At 36.9% G+C, this 20462-nt stretch overlaps 2 protein-coding genes across 4 annotated transcripts; one reads left to right on the top strand and one right to left on the bottom strand.

Moving 5' to 3' along the window:
- Positions 1 to 8997: 8997 nt before the first annotated feature.
- LOC113346831 (alpha-1,3-mannosyl-glycoprotein 2-beta-N-acetylglucosaminyltransferase-like) lies at positions 8998 to 15118 on the top strand. 3 transcript variants are annotated; one of them, XM_026590360.1, is made up of 19 exons: positions 8998 to 9235; positions 9838 to 9888; positions 10065 to 10152; positions 10643 to 10705; positions 10951 to 10985; positions 11102 to 11178; positions 11308 to 11353; positions 11483 to 11545; positions 11760 to 11826; positions 11892 to 11960; positions 12059 to 12128; positions 12241 to 12302; positions 12448 to 12538; positions 12634 to 12727; positions 13010 to 13072; positions 13145 to 13183; positions 13281 to 13451; positions 13564 to 13692; positions 14703 to 15118. In XM_026590360.1, the coding sequence occupies exons 1-18, from the start codon at positions 9167 to 9169 to the stop codon at positions 13678 to 13680; spliced, it is 1335 nt and encodes a 444-aa protein (XP_026446145.1). In that variant the 5' UTR covers positions 8998 to 9166; the 3' UTR covers positions 13681 to 13692; positions 14703 to 15118. The 3 variants fall into 3 exon arrangements, with proteins under 3 accessions (XP_026446145.1, XP_026446144.1, XP_026446146.1); XM_026590359.1 differs by lacking the exon at positions 14703 to 15118 and having other exon boundaries at positions 13564 to 13937; XM_026590361.1 differs by lacking the exons at positions 9838 to 9888; positions 14703 to 15118 and having other exon boundaries at positions 9019 to 9235; positions 13564 to 13937.
- LOC113346832 (protein PELOTA 1-like) lies at positions 14596 to 16097 on the bottom strand. Its single transcript, XM_026590364.1, has one exon. The coding sequence runs from the start codon at positions 15816 to 15818 to the stop codon at positions 14682 to 14684; it is 1137 nt and encodes a 378-aa protein (XP_026446149.1). The 5' UTR covers positions 15819 to 16097; the 3' UTR covers positions 14596 to 14681.
- Positions 16098 to 20462: the final 4365 nt, after the last annotated feature.

Genomic DNA, 20462 nt, shown 5'->3' with positions numbered 1-20462 from the left:
AAGTTCTATCCCATGTTGGTAGGCTTTATCAAAGAATCATGAGGGGTTCTGGTAGAAACAATACGTGAAAAGTCACAACATGTTGAATCGGTTTTGGTTTAGCATAAAAGCATATGTGTTTCAGCGGTTTTCAACTTTTGCTTGCAATTGTTAAAACCGATTTTCAACCTTTCTCTGGTAAAGGTTGGTTGTTTTTATTCTTTTATTTTGCATAAGGATGAAAACATGATGATATTTCGATATCAATTCTCTCTGGACGAAGATGCAAGCATATTGGAGAAGTGGATGCGAAATTTGAGGTAACGAGTTTGTTAGTTAATCGTTTTCCTGTTTAAGAAAAGCCTGAGTTTATTTCATATATATTTATTGCTTTTGCTTAACAAAATTTTGGTACAATTGATGTTTATTCCATTATGTGTGTATGGATGTATGTGTGATTCAATTGTTTCCAAAAACTATTGTTATCTTGCTTTATTGTGTAGTATCAATTGTTTAGGCTTACAAAATTTCGGTGCAATTGCGGAACTTTAATGTCTATTTTATTTCAATTGCTTCCGGTTGAGGTGAATAATTATGCAAGTTGATTTATTTGGTTTGTATGAATTATTTATGGCTTAACGAAAGAAAAAGTTTACGGGATGAGTTGTTTAGTCCAATTCGATTCCGGATAAGAGAAACTAAGTTAATTCTGATCTTAGTTAGACTTATCGAAGTGAGGTTTCGTTTATTCAAGTCTAATCGAATGCCTTAACAAGAAATGCTAGTTAACTAACCTAGTACTTCTCTTGTTTAAAATTGAAAGGTCTAAGTTTATGGATAATTAGAACCTGATGAGAAAAATAAAGTTATCTTTATTTTGATCTTATGGAATAAGCGATTGTTTTTGTACAATCGGTTTAGCAAATGAACTGAGGTGCTTAGTTGATTTTTGGTTTACTAAACTAAAATGGGAAAATTGTTTCGGACAATTGTTTCCTTGGTAACATATCAAAATAAAACTACTTGTAGTTTCGGTTTTTGATATTGGTTATCAGAAAATGGTGTGTGGAACCTTCGTGCTTAACTCTACAGGTTGCAAGTCTATTTTGAGATTTGTAAGATTATTTTCGGTTTGTCCTTTATTTTTTTGTTTGTTTGTCATTTTGTGACAAAAATGGGGAGAAATATATGGATTAAACAAGTGATACTTGCATTGATTTTATATTGATTGGTATCACTAAGGAAAAGAACATTGGTGCTTAAACGTTTATCTAAACGAAAGAGTGAAAGCATAGACTAAGGGGAGTAACATATCATTAATTGGTATAACAAAGACGTGCGGATTGAAAATCTACCTATCTTCCTTTAGGGGGAGTATTAGCTTTGTTATTATAATGTCAACAAAGGCATTTTTAAGGATTGAATGTATGCAGATTGCTGCGTCGTTGAATTCGGGAATCAAGCATATGTGTAATGAATTCTTGTAATTTGTTTATCCATATGATGTAAGAGTTTTGTCACTAAAATTGACAAAGGGGGAGATTGTTAGAGAATAGCTTGGTTGAATCCACCAAGCGTTGGTATGTCAATTTTGGTTGTCATGTTGTAATGAATCAAAACTCATGTTAAGAGTCGCTTGATTATGTACTAGAATCAACTTCGTATAGGTTAGCTTGAAATTATTAGGATATGAGACATTACAAATATTGCGAAGACTTGAAAATGTGAAGAAGCAAGGAGCTACAACGACAACATCATCCTTCCACTTGAGCTTAGTGATATTTGACTTGAACTGTTTCATTCCCTAACGTATCTTTCAAGTCGTGCATATTGAAAACAAAATTGTGAAGCATGATTGAACTCTAGATAGACATAGTATTAAGATACGAGGTTTATTGCTTAACCATTAAACTTTGTAGATAAGACATCGACATAATAGTTTAAATGCTATTGTGATTGTGTATGGGTATGAGGTGAGGATTTCATCCCAGGGAACAATGTTTTACATGTGTTCTAAAGAAGTAAATTCATGAACTTGGTTTGTGAATCGAAAAGGAAATCGCCAGGTGTTATTGGTATTGTTATTCATTGCATATCTTGTGAACAACCAATATGTGTGATTAGTATAACCGTTCATGACTTGTTTGTGTTCTTTGTAAAACTATTCACAAAGGCCTGACTTATGTATTGGTATGACTTTTATTAGTGAAACCGATCTTAAGTAATCACCTGAGATGGTATGATCGAGCTTGTGATTTTACGTCTGAACAAATCTGGGAAAAGAGGAACCGATCCTAGTAAGAGGTGCAATACATCACAAAGGGGAATTGATCCTTGTATGAGGTGCAGTAAGTTTGTAGCAGAAAGGGGAATCGATCCTATGGACATGTGCAACACGTTTTTAGGCAATGGGTAACCGATCCTATAGACATGTGCAGCAAGTACAAGTCATATACCATATATATATGGGGAACCGATCCTAGTACCTAGTCAACCGAATTTTGGAAAGCTAGTGTGAATATGCACAATACTCACATAGAGGTAGAACCGAAACTTGTTTTTGTAGAACCGTTACACCCATGTTTTGTGATTGAATGTTCTTTGATCAATCACATAGTTCTTGAAAGTCAGATGAACCAATTCTAAACTTGTTTAGAAGTGTGGCAAATCGGTTTCAAGGTTGTAAGTATGAAAGAGGACTTACAAAGTAAGGATGTCGGCATACTTTGAACACATGTTGCGAATGTTAATCTTTAATTGTTCAAAGTTATTCCTTAATAGCTAAGGGAAGAGAATCCCAGGATCGAAACATAAACAAGTTAGAATCTTTTAATTAAGGTTATTAATTTCATTTTTAGGAAAATAAGAATTAGTAATGTGAATTTACTAATTAGAGATTTTCCAAGAGATTTTGATCATTATTTTTTGACAGAGCATTTCCAGGAATTATGGAAACCGAATTTGTGCCTTAATGAATATCTTGCGAATATTTTCGGTTTTGGAATTTCCTTGGTGTCCAAACTTCCATGTCTATAAATATTGAAGTTTGTATTTCTAGCAAACTAATCCTTCATAACAGCAAACTACCTCTTGTTGTGCTGCTACTGGTGAAGCCGCCTACTCGGAGAAGAGAGTAACCTAATTAGGCGAAATCTCTTACGGCCGCTCGTTTTAAAGTCTTCTTTGGGATTGAGAAGCTCTATTAGTACCGTTGGTGGGAAACTAGATAATTGCGGTTTATCTTTTGTTTTCGATTGATTTAATTGACTAACGATGGTTAAACTTTGATTGCACCTAGTTTGTTTATGCTTGGGGATCTTCTCTTCTGATATAAGATTCACTCCAACTAGTTCAGAGTTTCGACAAGGATCTTTAGACTGTTGTTAATTCTAAAGACGATCTTGTGATAATCCATTGTTAACAGACTCCGTTCTGTGCGTGATTAATCACAAGAGATTCAAGTGATTGTGTGAAGATGTTTATTGAAGATCTAAGAATATTTGAAGACAAAGAAGAGTTTGAAGATTTCTGATTTGGGGTTCATAATCTTTGGTGTGCACAATACTTGTTTTGGCAAAAAGATGATCCAACTATAATCGGTTTTATCTTTGTGATAGAATTGGATTGATTAGTTGAGTAGATCGGCATCAACACAATTCTTTGGATTAAGGGTGTTGTTGGCAAAATATTAACGATTACTTCAGTAATCAAACATAAGATAGATCTAAGAACCTGACGAAGGAGTTTATGTTAAGATAAACAGAAGAGCCTTTGTCCGACTCATATCACTTGGTTGAAGAGAGTTGATACCAAACAGATTTGTTGTTCCTTTACTGTTTGGAATACGAACAAAAGGAATTGTTCCAAGTACGTGACTTATTCATAAGTTGGAGGCGTGGGAATACAGACGGAACTAGGTGAACTATAGGTTTAGTTGCTTGGTCTCAACTATACGAAGTTAGGTTTAATTTTGTGTATCGGCTTAATCCTGAGAGTTTTCAATTCTGGACAAGGTCCCGGGGTTTTTCTGCATTTGCGATTTTCTCATTAACAAAATCTTGCTGTGTCATTTACTTTATATTTCCGCATTATAATTGTTTTATTATAATTAAAGTAAATTACACAAAAAGTTAATTCTCATTTACTTGATAAGTAATCCTATTGTGTTTGGTTAAGTCCGAACCTTTTTATCAAGTAAATATACTTCGTTGTTGTATTGTCTCGATCTCGTATCCATAGATGATCAAACGAAGTGTGAATCGATTAGTTGCATTGTCTCGACTCAGTCCATAGACAATCACTTTCGGAGAAAGGACTTATAGGTAGGAAAAGTTTTAGATTGAGGTATATTTTGGGTACCCTCGTCTTTTCAATAGTAATAGCTACCAAGGTATAGAGATCAAAACGCATCATCTAATTCTCTAATACCATGATCATACTATTATGATCATGTCACATCACCAGAGTATTATACAATATGTACAGTATATATAGCTTCTCAGTTATGTTTTCAATATAGCACGACTTGAAAGATACGTTAGGAATGAAACAGTTCAAGTCAATATTACTAACATCAAGTGGAAGGATGATGTCGTCGTTGTAGTTCGTTACTTCTTCACATTCTTCAGGTCTTTGGAGTAATACTTATATGTCTCAACATTCTTAGACTTTTTAGTCTAACCTAAACGAAGTTGACTCTAGTATTTAATCAAGCGACTCTAGATGAGTTTTGATACTAAAATATGACAACCAAACTTGACATACCAACGCTTGGTGAGTTCAACCGAGCTATGCTCTAACAAAAGCTGGTGAACATGCTTCCCTTGTTCAGAGGACTCAACAGTTGGGGATAATAAGCCTTAACCTTTTTTCATGTTGTATGTAACAATCCCTTAGTTCAAAAATATCGAAGCATAGAGAATGCTAGAGCTAAGCCTTATGAATATTGTGTTATTCAGTCATAGTTCTGAAAAGGGTGTTCGACGTTATGGCGAAAGACTACTTCTTGGTGATAGCCATCAATCCCTATCCAAGTGAAGAGATTTCTCGCGATTACTGAGAGAAATTGATATGGAATGGTCCACATTGAGAAGAAACTGACAATTAGATCTCGGAGCCAAGTTCTATAAATGAGTACCTTTATTGGTTTAACACTATTTTCAAGCCCAGTTGCTATGCAACCACAAAATTTGGGTTGGATGGATTACCTAGCTATAGGTAGGATGCCAATTGGTGATTATTATCTTCCTTCCCAACCTCCACCAGAGACGGGCGACACATTTCCATATCCTAGTCAAGTGGGTTTATCGTCGACTATGCCACCATTTTCTTGGGGCGTAAACACTCTATTTATGTCAGGAGATATAGTTATTGTTACGATTGTTCCTAGTGAACTTAAACAGACTTATCCGTAATGGGGGTATATGCTACACCAGAGCAGTATCAGAATCAATTTAACGATTATTATGATCTACTACATGGATTTCAAAGATTCCACTTAAGTGGGATGCAAAGAGTGAGGGAAAGCATGATGTCTGACATGAGTACTTGATGGGTCGGAAAACCGACTTTGTTTTACCGCAAGTGCACGGTATCGAATTTATAGACAACAACAAATGTGGTTAGCTCTCTCAAGGAGTGTGAAAATACCTCTAATTGATACTAATCAAAGAAAATAAATATGTCGGATAATCTAAGCTAAACAAATCAAATTATTATGGACGAAAGAAATATCAAAGGTGACGAATATGTTAGGGATTCGAGAATTCCATTGTAGATTTGAATTCATATGTATCATATCACAAAAGTCTCGTATTACTCATACAGGGAAGCAACACATAGCATCTTATACGGAAGATTTATCGATAAAAGGCTCAAAAATAATTTTCATAAAATGTGTTTGGTCCCGACCTAAAAGTAAATATCCATAGCACTAAATATATATGGCATAGATAATCAAAGAATTATCATAGGAAATAACAAATCAGATCTATGAATTATACGACACCATCAATTAAGACACCCAAACATTATTTAAGTTCTAAAAATATTTGGACTTTGTTTTAGAACACAAAATAAAATAACATCTACAAATTCATCGGTCGCCCTGACATGGAAAACTAACAAACCATGGAAAAAAGAAAACAGTAAAACACCAAACCCTTCGTTCTCCGTATTCGTCTCTCCGGCGGCCTCCTTTTGTCTTTTGTATCGCTAGGCATATATATCGAGGGTTTCCAATAAGAATTGGCCGAATTCTCCTAGCGGGCCCAATCCAATATCCTCAAAATGATATCCACAAACAGACTTTAAGTCTCGGCCACATCATTCTTTAGTTGGTAAACAACTCAACCATTCACCGAACCCACCTTTTAAATCCAGTATCTTTCTCAGGTCCTAACCATAATACTCTTTCCATTTTGTCCGTTCAACGCTGGCGCAAATCCTCTCCTCGTTTCTCGATTGCAAACTTCCACTCAAATTCATCTCAGAACCATCGTTGCAGGAACCATGGCTCATTGCTGCCAAACTAAACCCCTAAGTTCTGTTGTTTGATCAACCCCAGAACTGACGGAAAAGGTCTTCAAATCCATTGCCTGCGCACGAACTTTAAGCACCAGAAAACCCCGCATAATGAACAGTCAATACCCCTTTAGCATCACCTCCACTAAATCGATGGCAACATTACGTCCAAAACCAGTCAACATACATCTCCCAAGACAGTTGATATTGCCGAGCAGCTGCATTAATAATCAAGTCATGCATGACATGAGAAAACACTTCATAATCTCTCGAGCACAATCACCCATCTCCATTACGTCTGCAGACTTGTTAACCACCACTGCCACCAGTTGATACGAGTTTCGACCACCAGCAATCACCCATTTCAGCTGCCTTCTAAACATTCCCCAAATGAACTCAATTTCAGTCCATTGTTTTGTTGTCGTGAACATCATCTTCATTCATCATGCATCTTCAACTTTAAACATTGATTTCCTATCATTTACTTTTCCTTCAGCTGACTTTTTCAAGCTACCAGCAAATCCCTCTTCACTTTACTGATTTCTCTTAAACTTGATTCAACAGGGAACCCTCAATTCCATTTGTTGTTGTTGTTGTTACTGGTACCACCGGAAAAACCCATTCACCGTACCAGAAACATCACCACTGCCTTCTATTCTCTTTTTTCTCATGCATCCATTACAGACTCTTGCTGGAGTTCTTCTCCATTCCTCGGCTGCAAGTCTCCCAACCATCTCAATCTTCATTATCCATCATGTCAGCAACACCACGACAGTAAACTCCTCCCTTCTCAGCAATATACCATGACAGCAAGTACCTCCAAGAACTGGTGCATCTGATACCGAAGGAAGGAATTAAACTCGATCACTGCCTGCTACATTAAGAAACAAAAATCCCTTTTGTTTGGTGAAGAACGAAATGTGGTGGTAAAATCACAGACAAGATATGGTGGGAGAATAAGCCACGTTCCCAACTATATTACTATCTCATAGTGGAGTCAGGTGCTTGAGTTAACGAGGAAAACTCTTTGTTTTCATCTGTGTCAACATATTTGGCAGAGACGTGGATTTAGTGGTGCGACCACCATAAGCAAATTATAAGGGAAAACTTTATTAATTGAGCCTGTCTATTTGGTGCAGTGAATGACTTTGATCATTTTATTCGCAAAAGCCATTCTAACTTCCGATTAAACCATTTGTCCCCGAGGGAATGGATTCCTTTGTAATTCATACAAATAACTTATAAACAATATTATTAGCAAAATAACGCTAGCCAATAAAATTATGGGTATAATTTTATTGCACTTACGTGCTTATCAGTACTCCGAGATATTCCCGTCATGGTGGTATGGGTATGAGTCTTGGTGGTAAAGGTATGAATCCATGTGGTAGAGGTACGAGTGACGAGTCCTAGAGGTTCAAGTCAAGGAAGTTTGAGAAGTCGTGGAAGTGAATGAAGTCAAACAAGTTTGAAAAGTTATTTTATGGAGAATGTAGTGGTAGATAGTTCATGTAGTGTTAGATACTCAAGCACGTGGAGCTTATTATAGTCATTGACATGGAAACTACTCCTAGAGGTTTTTTCAACCAATTTCCAACTGACACTATAACTCTTGGTGGTGGATTGAACATTAAAGCATTTAGGCAATCTACTCTTTTTATCCCAATTGCCTCAGCCACATCAACATTTTATGCATTTCAACCTCACGTGTTCCCCTTCGCCCGAGTGATCCCGTTAATTTTTAAGGTTATGGCGATTCTGATGAGACTCAATTACCAAGTCAGTCTCAAACTGGACCAATCTCTGATATGTTGAACAACACTCTTGATCCAGAAACCATGACTCATTGGATCTTTAACGGTTAGGGAAATGAGTAGTTTATGGATGTAATTGAACTTCAATATTTCTAATCGAATTATTTTGTTTTTATTAATGAAAACTATCATTAAATTAATGCTCAAATCCAAACTAATATCCAACGTCGAATCAGAGAAACATCTTCTTCTCGAGTGAAGCGAGCACTAGCAACTTTGGTGTAGCGAGCACTAAAAATATTGAAATGAATTTAAGATATAGATGGTGTGAGTTCAAACGAATTTGAAGTCGAGTATTTATAGGGAGGAATTCCTGACCGTTAAATGAGGAATTAGTGAACGATGAGCGATGGGAAGACTAGCGTTGACGCTCTCCAGACTATCGAGCAATGTTAAGATCATCGAGCGATAGAGCGACAAAAACACTATAAATATCTAGCACTTAGCCATAATGGGTGCAAAAATGACAAACCGAGCTTTCTGACTAGTAAGAGTAGGCCTTAGATAGAGTACTTTAATTCAGCTGGTGGCGATAAGTGGAAGTCAAAATCATCCATACCACCCTATCATATCCATGTCTGTGAGGTACATCCCCGAACGGGTCAACCTAACCATGCCATCATGGTGTTCATTTTCTTGACAAAGGCCGAGCCAAATCACCCAGGTCCCAGGGCATTCTTTCCCTTGACTTGGGATAATCTTACGATTAGTCGACTAGGCAGCGGCCAAAAAGTCTCAATGACTCTAGAAAAGATTCAAGCAAACCCCCCTCAAAAGCATGTCCAAATGATTTCAGTGTCCGTCACTCCTGTCAAAGCTTCACCTTCTTGAAGCTTTGATCCAGACGAAAAATGGCGAGAAACTTCTGCGATTTTCGTTGGCTTCTATTATTTGCTGCTGCTGCTTTCATCTACATCCAGGTACTTTTGCTTAGCTTTCAATTTTACTTAATCAGGTTTAATCCTTCCAAAAATTCATCTCGAATTATTAATTTGGAATCCTAGTTAAGATCTATATGTTTGGCTTACCGTTTAGACTCAATTAGCTGTTGCTCCTTTTGATTTTGAGGATTTTGGAGGTTGTATAATTTCATCAAATCAGATGTTGTATCACATTTTGAACTGATTTTGATTTGGGAACAGTAAATATTGAAACGAAGATGAAATCTGAACAAGTTTCTATTTGTTTCACCAAAATTACAAAAACACAGTTCTTCCTGTTACAGTGTATAATTAGTCTAGTATATATTTCGATCCAAGACCTATTCGGGAAAAATGATTAGGATGTTGTTTTATCATGTCAATAAGTGCTATTTTTTGTATATATTAAGAATATCAACTATCTAACAAACGACTATTTTTTGTATATATTAAGAATATCAACCATCTAACAAACGACTTACTTAGAAGAAAGATAACTTCCAGTTGCCATGGTTGGAGTCAGTTTGCCATATGTGTCTAAACTAATTTCCATTTGTTAATGTTTTACTCTTTTTTTTTCTTCTTATTTTGTTTGTTCGTAGATGCGTATATTCACAACACAGTCGGAATATGCTGACCGCTTGGCAGCCGCGGTATGATTATTAGTCTTCAGTTTCAGTGATAACTTTTAGAGGAAGTTCTCACATGCCACCTCTTTTCATATTTCCAGTAGTCAAGATTTACAAAATATTCTTGTAGTAGCAATTATCACATTTTTTTCTCTGTCAGGGGATTGATCATTGATGTAAGTTTCATTTTATCTTGATAGGTGGAATCTGAAAACCACTGTTCAAGTCAAGTGCATATGTTGATTGACCAAATAAGTTCACAACAGGGACGAATCGTGTCTCTTGAAGGTACGTCACACCTTCTTACTATGACTACCCCAGGCGTTTCTCTTTCATTTGTTTTAGTTAACTTATATTCATAATTTCTTCAGTACCAGCCACCATTTGTGCAGTGATGAATTTGAAGCATGTAGGTAACGATGTGTTTTGAGTGTGAAGTATGACCGGTTCTCTAAAACTCACTCATACTAATAAAGTTATTGTCATTTGTCACTTGTCTCTCATGTCAGATTATATTTCGTTTGAGCTGGTACATTGGGCTAAAATAGTATTTATTCCAGTTTCACCTAAAAGTGCAAATTCCTTTTCTATCCGATCCTGTCCTCTGCTTTTTCGCTCATAATAGGCTTTTGCTTTAGTATTATAGTTGTAACAGTGTATGACATTGGATAACTTAGTACATAATCTTGGAAGCCCAAGTTCTATTTCCTATTACTGGAGAAGAAAATACTGCTAAGAATCTACTTATCACTTTAGCTAATAGTGTAAGATATTACAGATGCGAAGATGCGTCAAGACCAAGAGTGCGGACAATTGAGAGCTCTCGTTCAAGATCTTGAAAGTACGTTCTAACTTCTAACCCATTTTCTGATTTACATATGGGTCAAATAGTTTATTTGTATCTGTTTATTCTACTAATATATGGGGAGTCCATAGTTCTTCCCTTTCATTAGAGCTTTTGTCCTAAATCAACATGTCTTTTACGTACATTCTGATGCACTTTTTTGGGATTTACTCATGCTTGGGAGCGGTTAACATGATTGGACAGTGCCAAAGTTCTATATTGACATTATTGTTTGATTGCAGAAAGAGGTGCGGATAGATTGATTAACAAACTACAGGTATTAATAGAATGAAAATCTTATGAATGCTCCTTTTCATTGGTTGATATATTTGAGAGCAGAGTCAGGGCCGCATGCATGATCATAAAATGTGTATTATAATCTGATCTAATCAGGTACCGGTAGCAGCTGTTGTGATTATGGCATGTAATCGCCCAGATTATCTCGAAAGGACAATTGAGTCCGTCTTAAAGTATGGTTTATATCCCTTTTATGTTTTGATTCTGTGTTGCTGCGAGAAATGCTGACTCCTTTTTTGACATTACCGTAGTATCATGTTACCCTATTAACAATTTGACATTGAACTCGTGTTCCGTTTCAGATATCAACAGTCTGTTGCCTCAAAGTTTCCACTTTTCGTATCCCAGGTATGTAGCGGACAGTTGAGGGTCCAGCTTTTAATTAAGTATTAAGGTGTATATCCGACCTTTGCTCTGAAACTGATAGAAATGTGAAATAGAGCAACCATAATGATTCTGTATTTTTGCTACTTCCAGGATGGTCCAAATGAAAATGTTAAAAGTAAAGCTTTGAGTTACAAACAGCTAAGCTATATGCAGGTACATCATTAATTCCGATCTTCCTTTTTCCCATGTGGCTATTGATTTTTCTGCTTGCATTTTCTTGATAGTGTATTAGCGGTGGAACCGAAAGTCATAGAATAAAACTCATTCAGAAGGCACTGCAGTAATACAAGTGCAATATATGCAATGAAGTGTCTGATATCATCACACAAACTAAGCATATTTTTTTACTGATTTTACCTCACCCCAGCATTTGGATTTTGAAGAAGTGCACACGGAAAGGCCTGGAGAGATAATCGCTTACTACAAAATAGCAAGTGAGGAATGTTCTGATACGTCTTAGTTGCTTTTATATTCTTAGCGCTAATGCACTTTCTTACAGGTCACTACAAATGGGCACTGGATCAGTTGTTTAATAAGCATAACTTCTACAGAGTAATCATATTAGAAGGTAAAACTCTTTTGCCTCTGTAATGAACTCTTATTTTCTTTCTATGCCACTGTACACTACATTGTGAAACTAAGCAACAGAATCTTATTGAACGGCAGATGACATGGAGATTGCCCCGGACTTTTTTGAGTACTTTGAAGCCGCAGCAGCTTTACTCGATAGTGATAAGTATGTACTTCTCACAAAATGAAGCCTTTGTCCTTTCTCATGATAGTATATTCTCTCTTTCTTGCTAATAATTTAATTTTCCTGTCCACTTCCTTGTGTGGCACCATCAAAGGACAATTATGGCTGTTTCGTCGTGGAATGACAATGGTCAAAAGCAATATGTGCACGACCCCAGTAAGTTCATATACATCTCTCGTTATGCACAACCGCTCTATAATTATGTTTTTCTGCTGAGCAAATAGTAAGGAAAACTAGATTTCGCATACATGATTTTAGTGTAACTTCCACATTCTGACATGTTATTTGATACTTCTCGCAGAAATTCTGTATCGCTCAGATTTCTTTCCTGGTCTAGGATGGATGTTGACAAAATCGACATGGGATGAACTATCTCCAAAGTGGCCAAAAGCATATCCTTGTTAACATTATGTATATTTTTGCTATGCGGTCATAGTTTAGAACTTGGTCTTTGCTTGAAAATTGTTTGTCCTTGACAAGATTTTACTTACTGGGATGACTGGTTGAGGTTACAAGAGAACCACAAAGGTCGTCAGTTTATTCGCCCGGAAGTGTGCAGAACATACAATTTCGGCGAACATGTATGTAATTTTGTTCTTCCTCTGTGCAATACTGAGTAACAGATCTTATGTTAGCACTACTGGTATTCTAGCTTGTTCTACAATTTGCACCTTCTATTTGCCCCAACTGAACAAATTTATAAAGATGGGTCAGCCAAATGATGGATTCAAGTGTTTCACATCCGTGGAGTGTTGCTAGTGAAAATGAAATTTTCCATGCACCTGGAGCTAGGAAAGAAACCAAAAACCTTTCACTAGCCATTTGCGTTGATTACTCACTACTATACTGGTGTCATTATGCAGGGTTCGAGCATGGGACAGTTCTTCAAACAGTATTTGGAGCCTATTAAGCTAAACGATGTCCATGTAGGTAACCTGTATTTTCGATTTTGTTCTGTGTTTTTAGCTTTTTAACGTTTCTATTGGATGCCCGCACAGGTTGATTGGAAGTCAATGGACTTGACCTACCTAAAAGAGGTGAATATAATCCTGCATTACTTCATTCGAAATGATTTTTCATTTATATCATATTCATATTTTCTTTCTCCTAATAAGTATATATTGCTATGTGAAGGACAATTACGTTAGGTACTTTGCGAATCTTGTATCAAATGCTAAACCAGTTCAAGGAGCAGATGCTGTTTTAAAGGCATATAACATAGACGGGGATGTACGTGTTCACTACAAAGATCAGCCAGACTTTGAACGGATTGCTCGTCAGTTTGGTATTTTCGAAGAATGGAAGGTAATTTGGGTGACTTGGGGGTGTTCTTACAAATTCAAGCTGTTTATTTGGCTTCGTTTCATTAATCATGCCACACTTAAAAGCATACTGATGTATCCTCTTTTCTTTGAAGGATGGTGTCCCAAGAGCAGCATATAAAGGAGTGGTGGTTTTCCGCTTCCAAACTGCAAGGCGTATATTCCTTGTCGGTCCTGATTCTCTGAGGCAACTTGGAATTCAACATGCTTAGGTCAAAAACCAAGTATGTACTCAGCTGTTTCAAGTGTCAAATTAGTATACCTTTACGATATTTAGCAATAGGAATGCGCTTTACAATATCCCACATATAGTAATCTACTGATTTTAGGTAACATGGCATGTATTGTTATAGGTCCAGTTGAGTTTTTCCCTTTCCTTTCTTTTCTTTTTTTCTTATTCTCCTTTTTGGTCAAATTTTTGCTTATAACTTTTTTTCTTCTTAATACGAGTTCAGCCTAATTTTTTTCATATGCAAGATAATTGATGTTTTTAATTGCCTAAACCCCAGTTAGTTTTACTTCAAGTTACTTAGAAACATTGGTCACCTAAGATCAGCAGTGCCTAAATAGTTAGGTATTCCCATACTGCATAGCCAAGCTGCTATGCCAGGTAGATAAACTTCTGTTGGACCTGGAGCCCTTTACTGGAAGTGGTGGAAAGGTCTATATTCGGAGTGATCCAGTCTTCAGAATTGTTATTATTTATTCATAACAACAAAAATGATGACAACACCTGGACCATGTCAGACAACTAAGCAAATACTAAACACTCTCTCAGATACTTTCATTGTTTTTTAGAGGGTGGACAAATTAGCTGGAGGTGCTAGATATACATTTGCTAAAACTACTAGTTAGATATTCTCCCATATTGAACAACTTGCATGAATATTATAACTCTTCGGGATCAGCTGTGAGGAACTGGCACCAGACAGGAGTCTAGGTCAAGAGATTGTGTAGTGAATCTACCCAAGCAGATTTCTTTAGGTATTCAATTCAGTAATGAATCTACCCAAGCAGATTTCTTTAGGTATTCAATTCAGTAATGTGACTCGTTTTTGTAGGCTTTGTTAACCCTTTGCTAAAACGAATTATTCATTGTCACACCTTTGGTTCTGATTAACATATTGAAAAAAAAGGCAATATATTAAAGAAAAACTAGCTAACATGTTAGAGCTAATGAGAAGGGGAATAAATGTTGTCCAGTATCTCTTCATTACATCTCAATGTCTTCCAGGTCTGGGAGAGGAAAACGTAAAATAGCGGCGATGCCTGTAATCTGCGTCAACTGTTCCCCAGACACATGCATTGAAGAGAATATGTGAACAGTACCAGCTGAGTCCTTGACTGAATCAACTAAGTCCACATATTTTTTCCTTGTCTGCACATCGCTGTTTCTGAAAAGTTCATCAGTAATTAGAAGCGTTTCAATGGCCATCTGTTCATGGGCGAACTCAACATGCTTTGGGCCATAACAGGCTCGATCAGCATCAGTTGAAAGCATCTTGTAGAAATCGTTGAGCGATTGGACCTCTTGTGCTGCTTTTGTATCTTTTATCAAATTCATGACATTGGGGTCACCAAGAACATCCTTCAAACTATGCCTGTATCCCGAAGATGCATGGGCGAGAAGAAAACGCGACTTATTTTCAATAATTGGTCTCAATTGTCTTCTTTCAGCCTCCAACAGCAAGTATTTATGAAACTGATCGTTTGTGAAACCTGGACTCGCAATTACAGCACAACGAACAACAGTAAAATCGACATTTCTAAGGAACGCCTGTAAAACATTCTCGAAAAACTTATTCAAAGCCTTCTCATAACCACCAATAGCTGCACCATGCTTGCGCGGTATAGAAGTTTCAATCTTAGAAGGAGCTGTTATGACACTTTTGCCTACAAGCAACAGGTTTGCTAATCCTTCTTGCATCAAAATTACAGCAAGGTCTGCGCTTGCAGCAGGATCGGAGGCTTGCTTGAGTAAATCTAGAGCCATCGAGTCCCATAATTCTTTTGTTAAAAGAAGTTTTCCATGCAAATCAATTTCTAGGGTATGGAATGATCCGATCTTCACAAATTCATTCTTCGACACATTTCTTCCGCGTATCCGAAGGAGAGACCCTTCCTTCTCATATTTTACGTCGTCAACTTGAACTGACAGAATTAGTTTCTTACGTTCAGATTCTCTTCTCCCGGAGCTACCGTCTCTTGTGACTTTCCTTACTGTAGAAGCCCGAACAGTATCTCCCTTGCACACCAAATTGTAAGCAACCCAAAGATCATCAGATTCCTGTGGAATCATCTTCACTGTACCAGAACCATCAGAGGAGATATTTTTACGCACTATCTTCATTGTTGAAAAAGAAGGTTGCCTATATCAAAAATACGAAGTGTTTTTCTGTATCTACAGAGTTTTCAATCAGATCTAATCAATTGAAATATGTAGTAACCGAAGTATACCTATTCGCTGAGTATTTTTGGTTTCTTACAAAGATTATTGAACAACCTAGGTATTTATATAGATTGCGTAACTTGGTAATCAAGCAATTCTAACTCTAGAATTAGGAAATCGGCAGAAATCAAGCAATTATAACCCTACAGATAGGAAAGCGGCAGAATAGAAACCTGTTAATTCTCGGATTCATATTTTTTAATGCTTCTGGAAGAAAAAAAGAGGATTCATATATTTATTTATTTTAATCAAATTACAGGAAATGCACTAAGGGCAGGCCCAAAGCCATACAGGTGGGACAGTCCACACTATATGGTCGACGTTTTTCTTAGCCCACTATGCTAACTCATGGGCTACATTGTTTCCCAATCGGTTAACATAAACAAAAGAGAGAAACTTTTAAATTTCAGACTCTAAGATTCTGATATCTTCGAATACAGGATGAGTGCGGTGACCCCCTAAAAAGCTTTTGTTGTTAATCTGATCAATAATTCTGGTTGCATCACTTTCCACGATAACCTTCTCATCTTTCCCAATCAAAGCTTTCCTTAGCGCCTCTCTAATTGTTTGCACTTCTGCTTCTTCTGCAGAGAAACAAACTAAGTTAGTTGATTCAGCTAGTATGAATGAGTGCATTAAGTCGCGGATAATCATCCCATTCCCCATTACTGGAATTCGGGTTCCAAGCTTCATCATTGTTAAATTTTATCCAACTTTCTGGAGGAGACTTCCAAGGAGAGGATTCCCGATGATTTGCATCGATCGTAGCGATTCGATTGAGAGGAGTAGCTCCATGGGACGTCAATATCATTGATTTAGCTCTTGCCATTATAGTTGATGGTTTTTCGGTATTGCTATTGTGAACAATCTCATTTCTACTAGTCCAAATTGACCATAAAAGGCAAGCAACTAAGGGAAAACTTCAGATCTCCCAGAAGAGTCTTTGTAAAGGCTGAGTTGGAGCCAAAATCTGATCCATTGATGGAAAGTATGACTCAGAAAATATTGAGTATTCACATTAATCATAAACCAAACTCTTCTAAGCTTTTGGCAAGTAACAAGAGAATACATAATTGATTTTGGCTTCATCTTGCACCTAGGGCAAAGAAAATCATAGATATGTATACGAGAGTTGAGAATTTCATTCACAGGCAGAGCGCCTTTCTAAGCTTTCCAAATAAAGAGTTGAATCCTTGCAGGTATATTCTATTTCCACGCAACATCCCATAGGTCTGCATTAGAGGTATCACCACCTACACTAAGAGCAGTATCAGCAGTTTTGGTAGAAAAATTTTCATCTTTAGTTGGAGTCCAGATTTGTTCTATCAACTCTTTTGATTGTTGATCAAACACAACACTTGCTTTTGCTGTATCCCAAGTTCTTCACTCCTGGTTAACTAGGTCTTCAACTTTTAGATTCTTATTTGGCACGGTATTGGCCCTTGGTGTGGTAGTCCCTTTACCAGGGATCCAATTGTCGCACCATGGGTCTATAAAGTTCCTTCCTCCACCATCCAAGCAATGAATGGTTTTATCTTGCTCATGGTTTGGTGGAGGCATTTTCATACCCAAGAATCAGTATCGGGAGCTTTAGAATTAAGCACATCGACATTCTCAAAATATTTTGCTTTAAGTACTGATGCTAAAAGAGAATTTGGATTTTCAACAAGTCTCCATAGACTCCTGAACAACATAGTCAAATTATTTATTTCACTTTTTCGGAAGCCTAATCCTCCTTACTTCTTTGTTTTACAGATATTATCCACAACAATCAAGTGCAACTTCCTCTTTTTTTGATCTTGGATCTTCTCCCCACCAATATTTGTTAAGGTGAGTATCAATCTTATGGCATAAGATTTTCGGGATTAAAAAAGTATCCATATGATACAAAGACATTGCATGTCCAACGTGTTTCACCAAAGTGGTCCTGCCTGCTTGTGACAGGAATTGAGTTAACCACCCATCAACTCTCTTTTCCACAGAACTTAGGAGAGAAATATGGGTTTGAGTACTAGACTTTAGTATACATATTGGAGCTCCCAAATTAAATACTTCTCTCCAAGGCTTATACTAGAGATATTCAAGATTTTTGCTAGGATTTTCTTATGTTTTGAGTGAGCTTTCACACTGAAGAGCAAGCCAGATTTATTGTAGTTAATTTCCCGGCCACTTGCTTTGCAGGTAGTTTTGTATGACATAGAAATATGGTATAGTGGCATTGGCGAAGAGAAGATTGTCGTTTGCAAATAGAAGATTCATATTCACTCTATGACAATGGTGTTTTTTAATATATGCACTTGTAAGTACCCTAAAATATGAAGGACTTGGCAAAAAAAAACACCTAGAATGTGAAGGAAGAAGGAGAAGCAAGAGCGGGGGGAGTTCCGTCTTGTGAAGAGACAGGACCATCAGTGCCAGTGGCAAGGAAGTGGTTAGTAAGGGATGCCTCATAATAAAGGAATGGTTATTGTATAGTAATACCTACCTTAAGGTACACGTGTATGGTCGATTTTAATAGTCTTGTAAAAAGAGGGCACTGAAAGTACAGTGTAAATCCTCCCGTTGTCAGCTTTGCCTATAAAAAGAAGCAGAGTATTCAAAGATATATGGAGCATATTCAGAAATAGTATTGTTTATTGTATATCGGGATTAGTCCTTGCAACCTTTACTATATTGGAGTCTTATATTTTGGCGACTTCACTGGGGACTGATCTTTGATACCAGTGCACATTGTTACTAAAATGGACCAGCCGCATGAGAAAGCATTACAAAAAAGTGACCCCGCGTAAAAAATAAGAGCCTAATCGGCTGTCTTGCTATCAAGTCACTCTAGGTAACCATAGTGCAGCACCATCAAACACATGAAGGGAAGATGATTGACATGAATATTTTAGAAAGTACCGACACTGGGATCCCTATTTGAATTAAAGGATGAAGGGGATTCGGAAGATATGGCAATGCGAGAGGAATACACGAGAATATTTTATGAGTTCTTCCGTGAATAAAAATTCAATGAGCAACAACGAAAGTCAACTTACACTCATATTTTGATAGCAAACAACTTACACAGATATGTGAAAATCCACTTTCCGAAGCGAGTGGGACAACTCACATTTCAGCGAGGATATGATGATCGAGACAGAACATATACTCCCTCTACTCATCATGGCTGCGATATGAAAAAATATCCCCAAGAGAGTTTTTTGTCGGTACAGGCGCATCTCTGAATTTGATTTCACAACAGATTTGAAATCCCAACTATAGCAATCAAGAGATTCGATACAAAAATATGAGATTTTTGCAGCGAAAGGTACAATGGACCTCGAAATCACAACTGGACCAATCAACTCCATCGAGCTCTTCCATGTGACCGAAGTAAATTTAACATGTCATTTAATCTAGGACAACCATGGTTACGAGAACATGAAGTTGTATCATCCACGTTCACCAGTGTGTGAATTTTTTTCATGGAGGCAAACAATGGCTTGTCCTAGCCAAGTGGGGAGAAAAGAGTGTATCCTGAAGATGTCTTTTACGAAGAAGCAGACAAGAGAGGAGAAATAAGTCCAACCTTCTATCGTGTGACTTCTATTTTGGTTGCCCTTATTAACCGAGTGTCTGCCTAAATAAAGGTGACGGGTAGTTTAGTTATTTGGAAATTGTTGCCTAGTAGATGGTGGGCACGTGTCCGGGTAGATTGATTACTTCTTTAGGGTTTTCTTTCTTTTTCGAGTTGCATTTATGCTGTAAGAGAAACCTTGTTTAGGGAAAGTTATGAATTAATGAAGTCATAGTTGGCTGCTACGTCAAAGTTACTCAAATCCCGTTTCATGTAGGTTCAATTTCATCCTCTTTTGTACTAGAACAATACAAGTGGAATGAGAGCCGTTCCTTCCTACCAATTCGTCACGGTTGTTCCCACGTGCAAGGATCTACATGGTACAAATACCAAACAACAAACTGAGATCGATTCTCTACATGTGATGGTCAATAATCTTGCTTTGCAACTCAGTAATACATCAACGAAGGATTATTTACAATCGTTGAAAGTAGAACTAGAGGGTATGATGCAAAAAAAAAAAAAAAAAAATCTACTAGAAACAATAACATGGGATATCCAAATGGAGCTTAGGGATCTAATTCTGGGTTTGTTCATGAAGTCGACGGATATAATTTTCAAACTCATTCCGGAGGTAGAGATATTCATCACCAACATCTCATGCCAAAACTCGATTTCCCACGATTTGATGGAGATAATCTGAAAGTCTGGATACAAAAATGTGATTACTACTTTCAAATGCACAATATTTCAGAATCTAACAAGATATTTATGGTTGATATACATCTGGATGGTAAAGCGAGTAAATGGTATGACAATTTTTGCCTCAATAAAACTCAAATAACTTGGCAACTTTGATGTGAAAATGTTTGCTTAAGATTTAAAAATCCTGCTCATGATAATATTGTGGGCTTGTTCAATAAGTTGGATCATCTACCTACATTTGATGATTACTTTGAGGAGTTTGAGTATTTAAAGGCCTTGTT

Source organism: Papaver somniferum, chromosome 2, assembly GCF_003573695.1.
Source record: "Papaver somniferum cultivar HN1 chromosome 2, ASM357369v1, whole genome shotgun sequence".
Classification (NCBI taxonomy): domain Eukaryota; kingdom Viridiplantae; phylum Streptophyta; class Magnoliopsida; order Ranunculales; family Papaveraceae; genus Papaver; species Papaver somniferum.
Note: the sequence above shows the minus strand (reverse complement) of the source record. Positions and strands in the feature narration are given on the sequence as shown.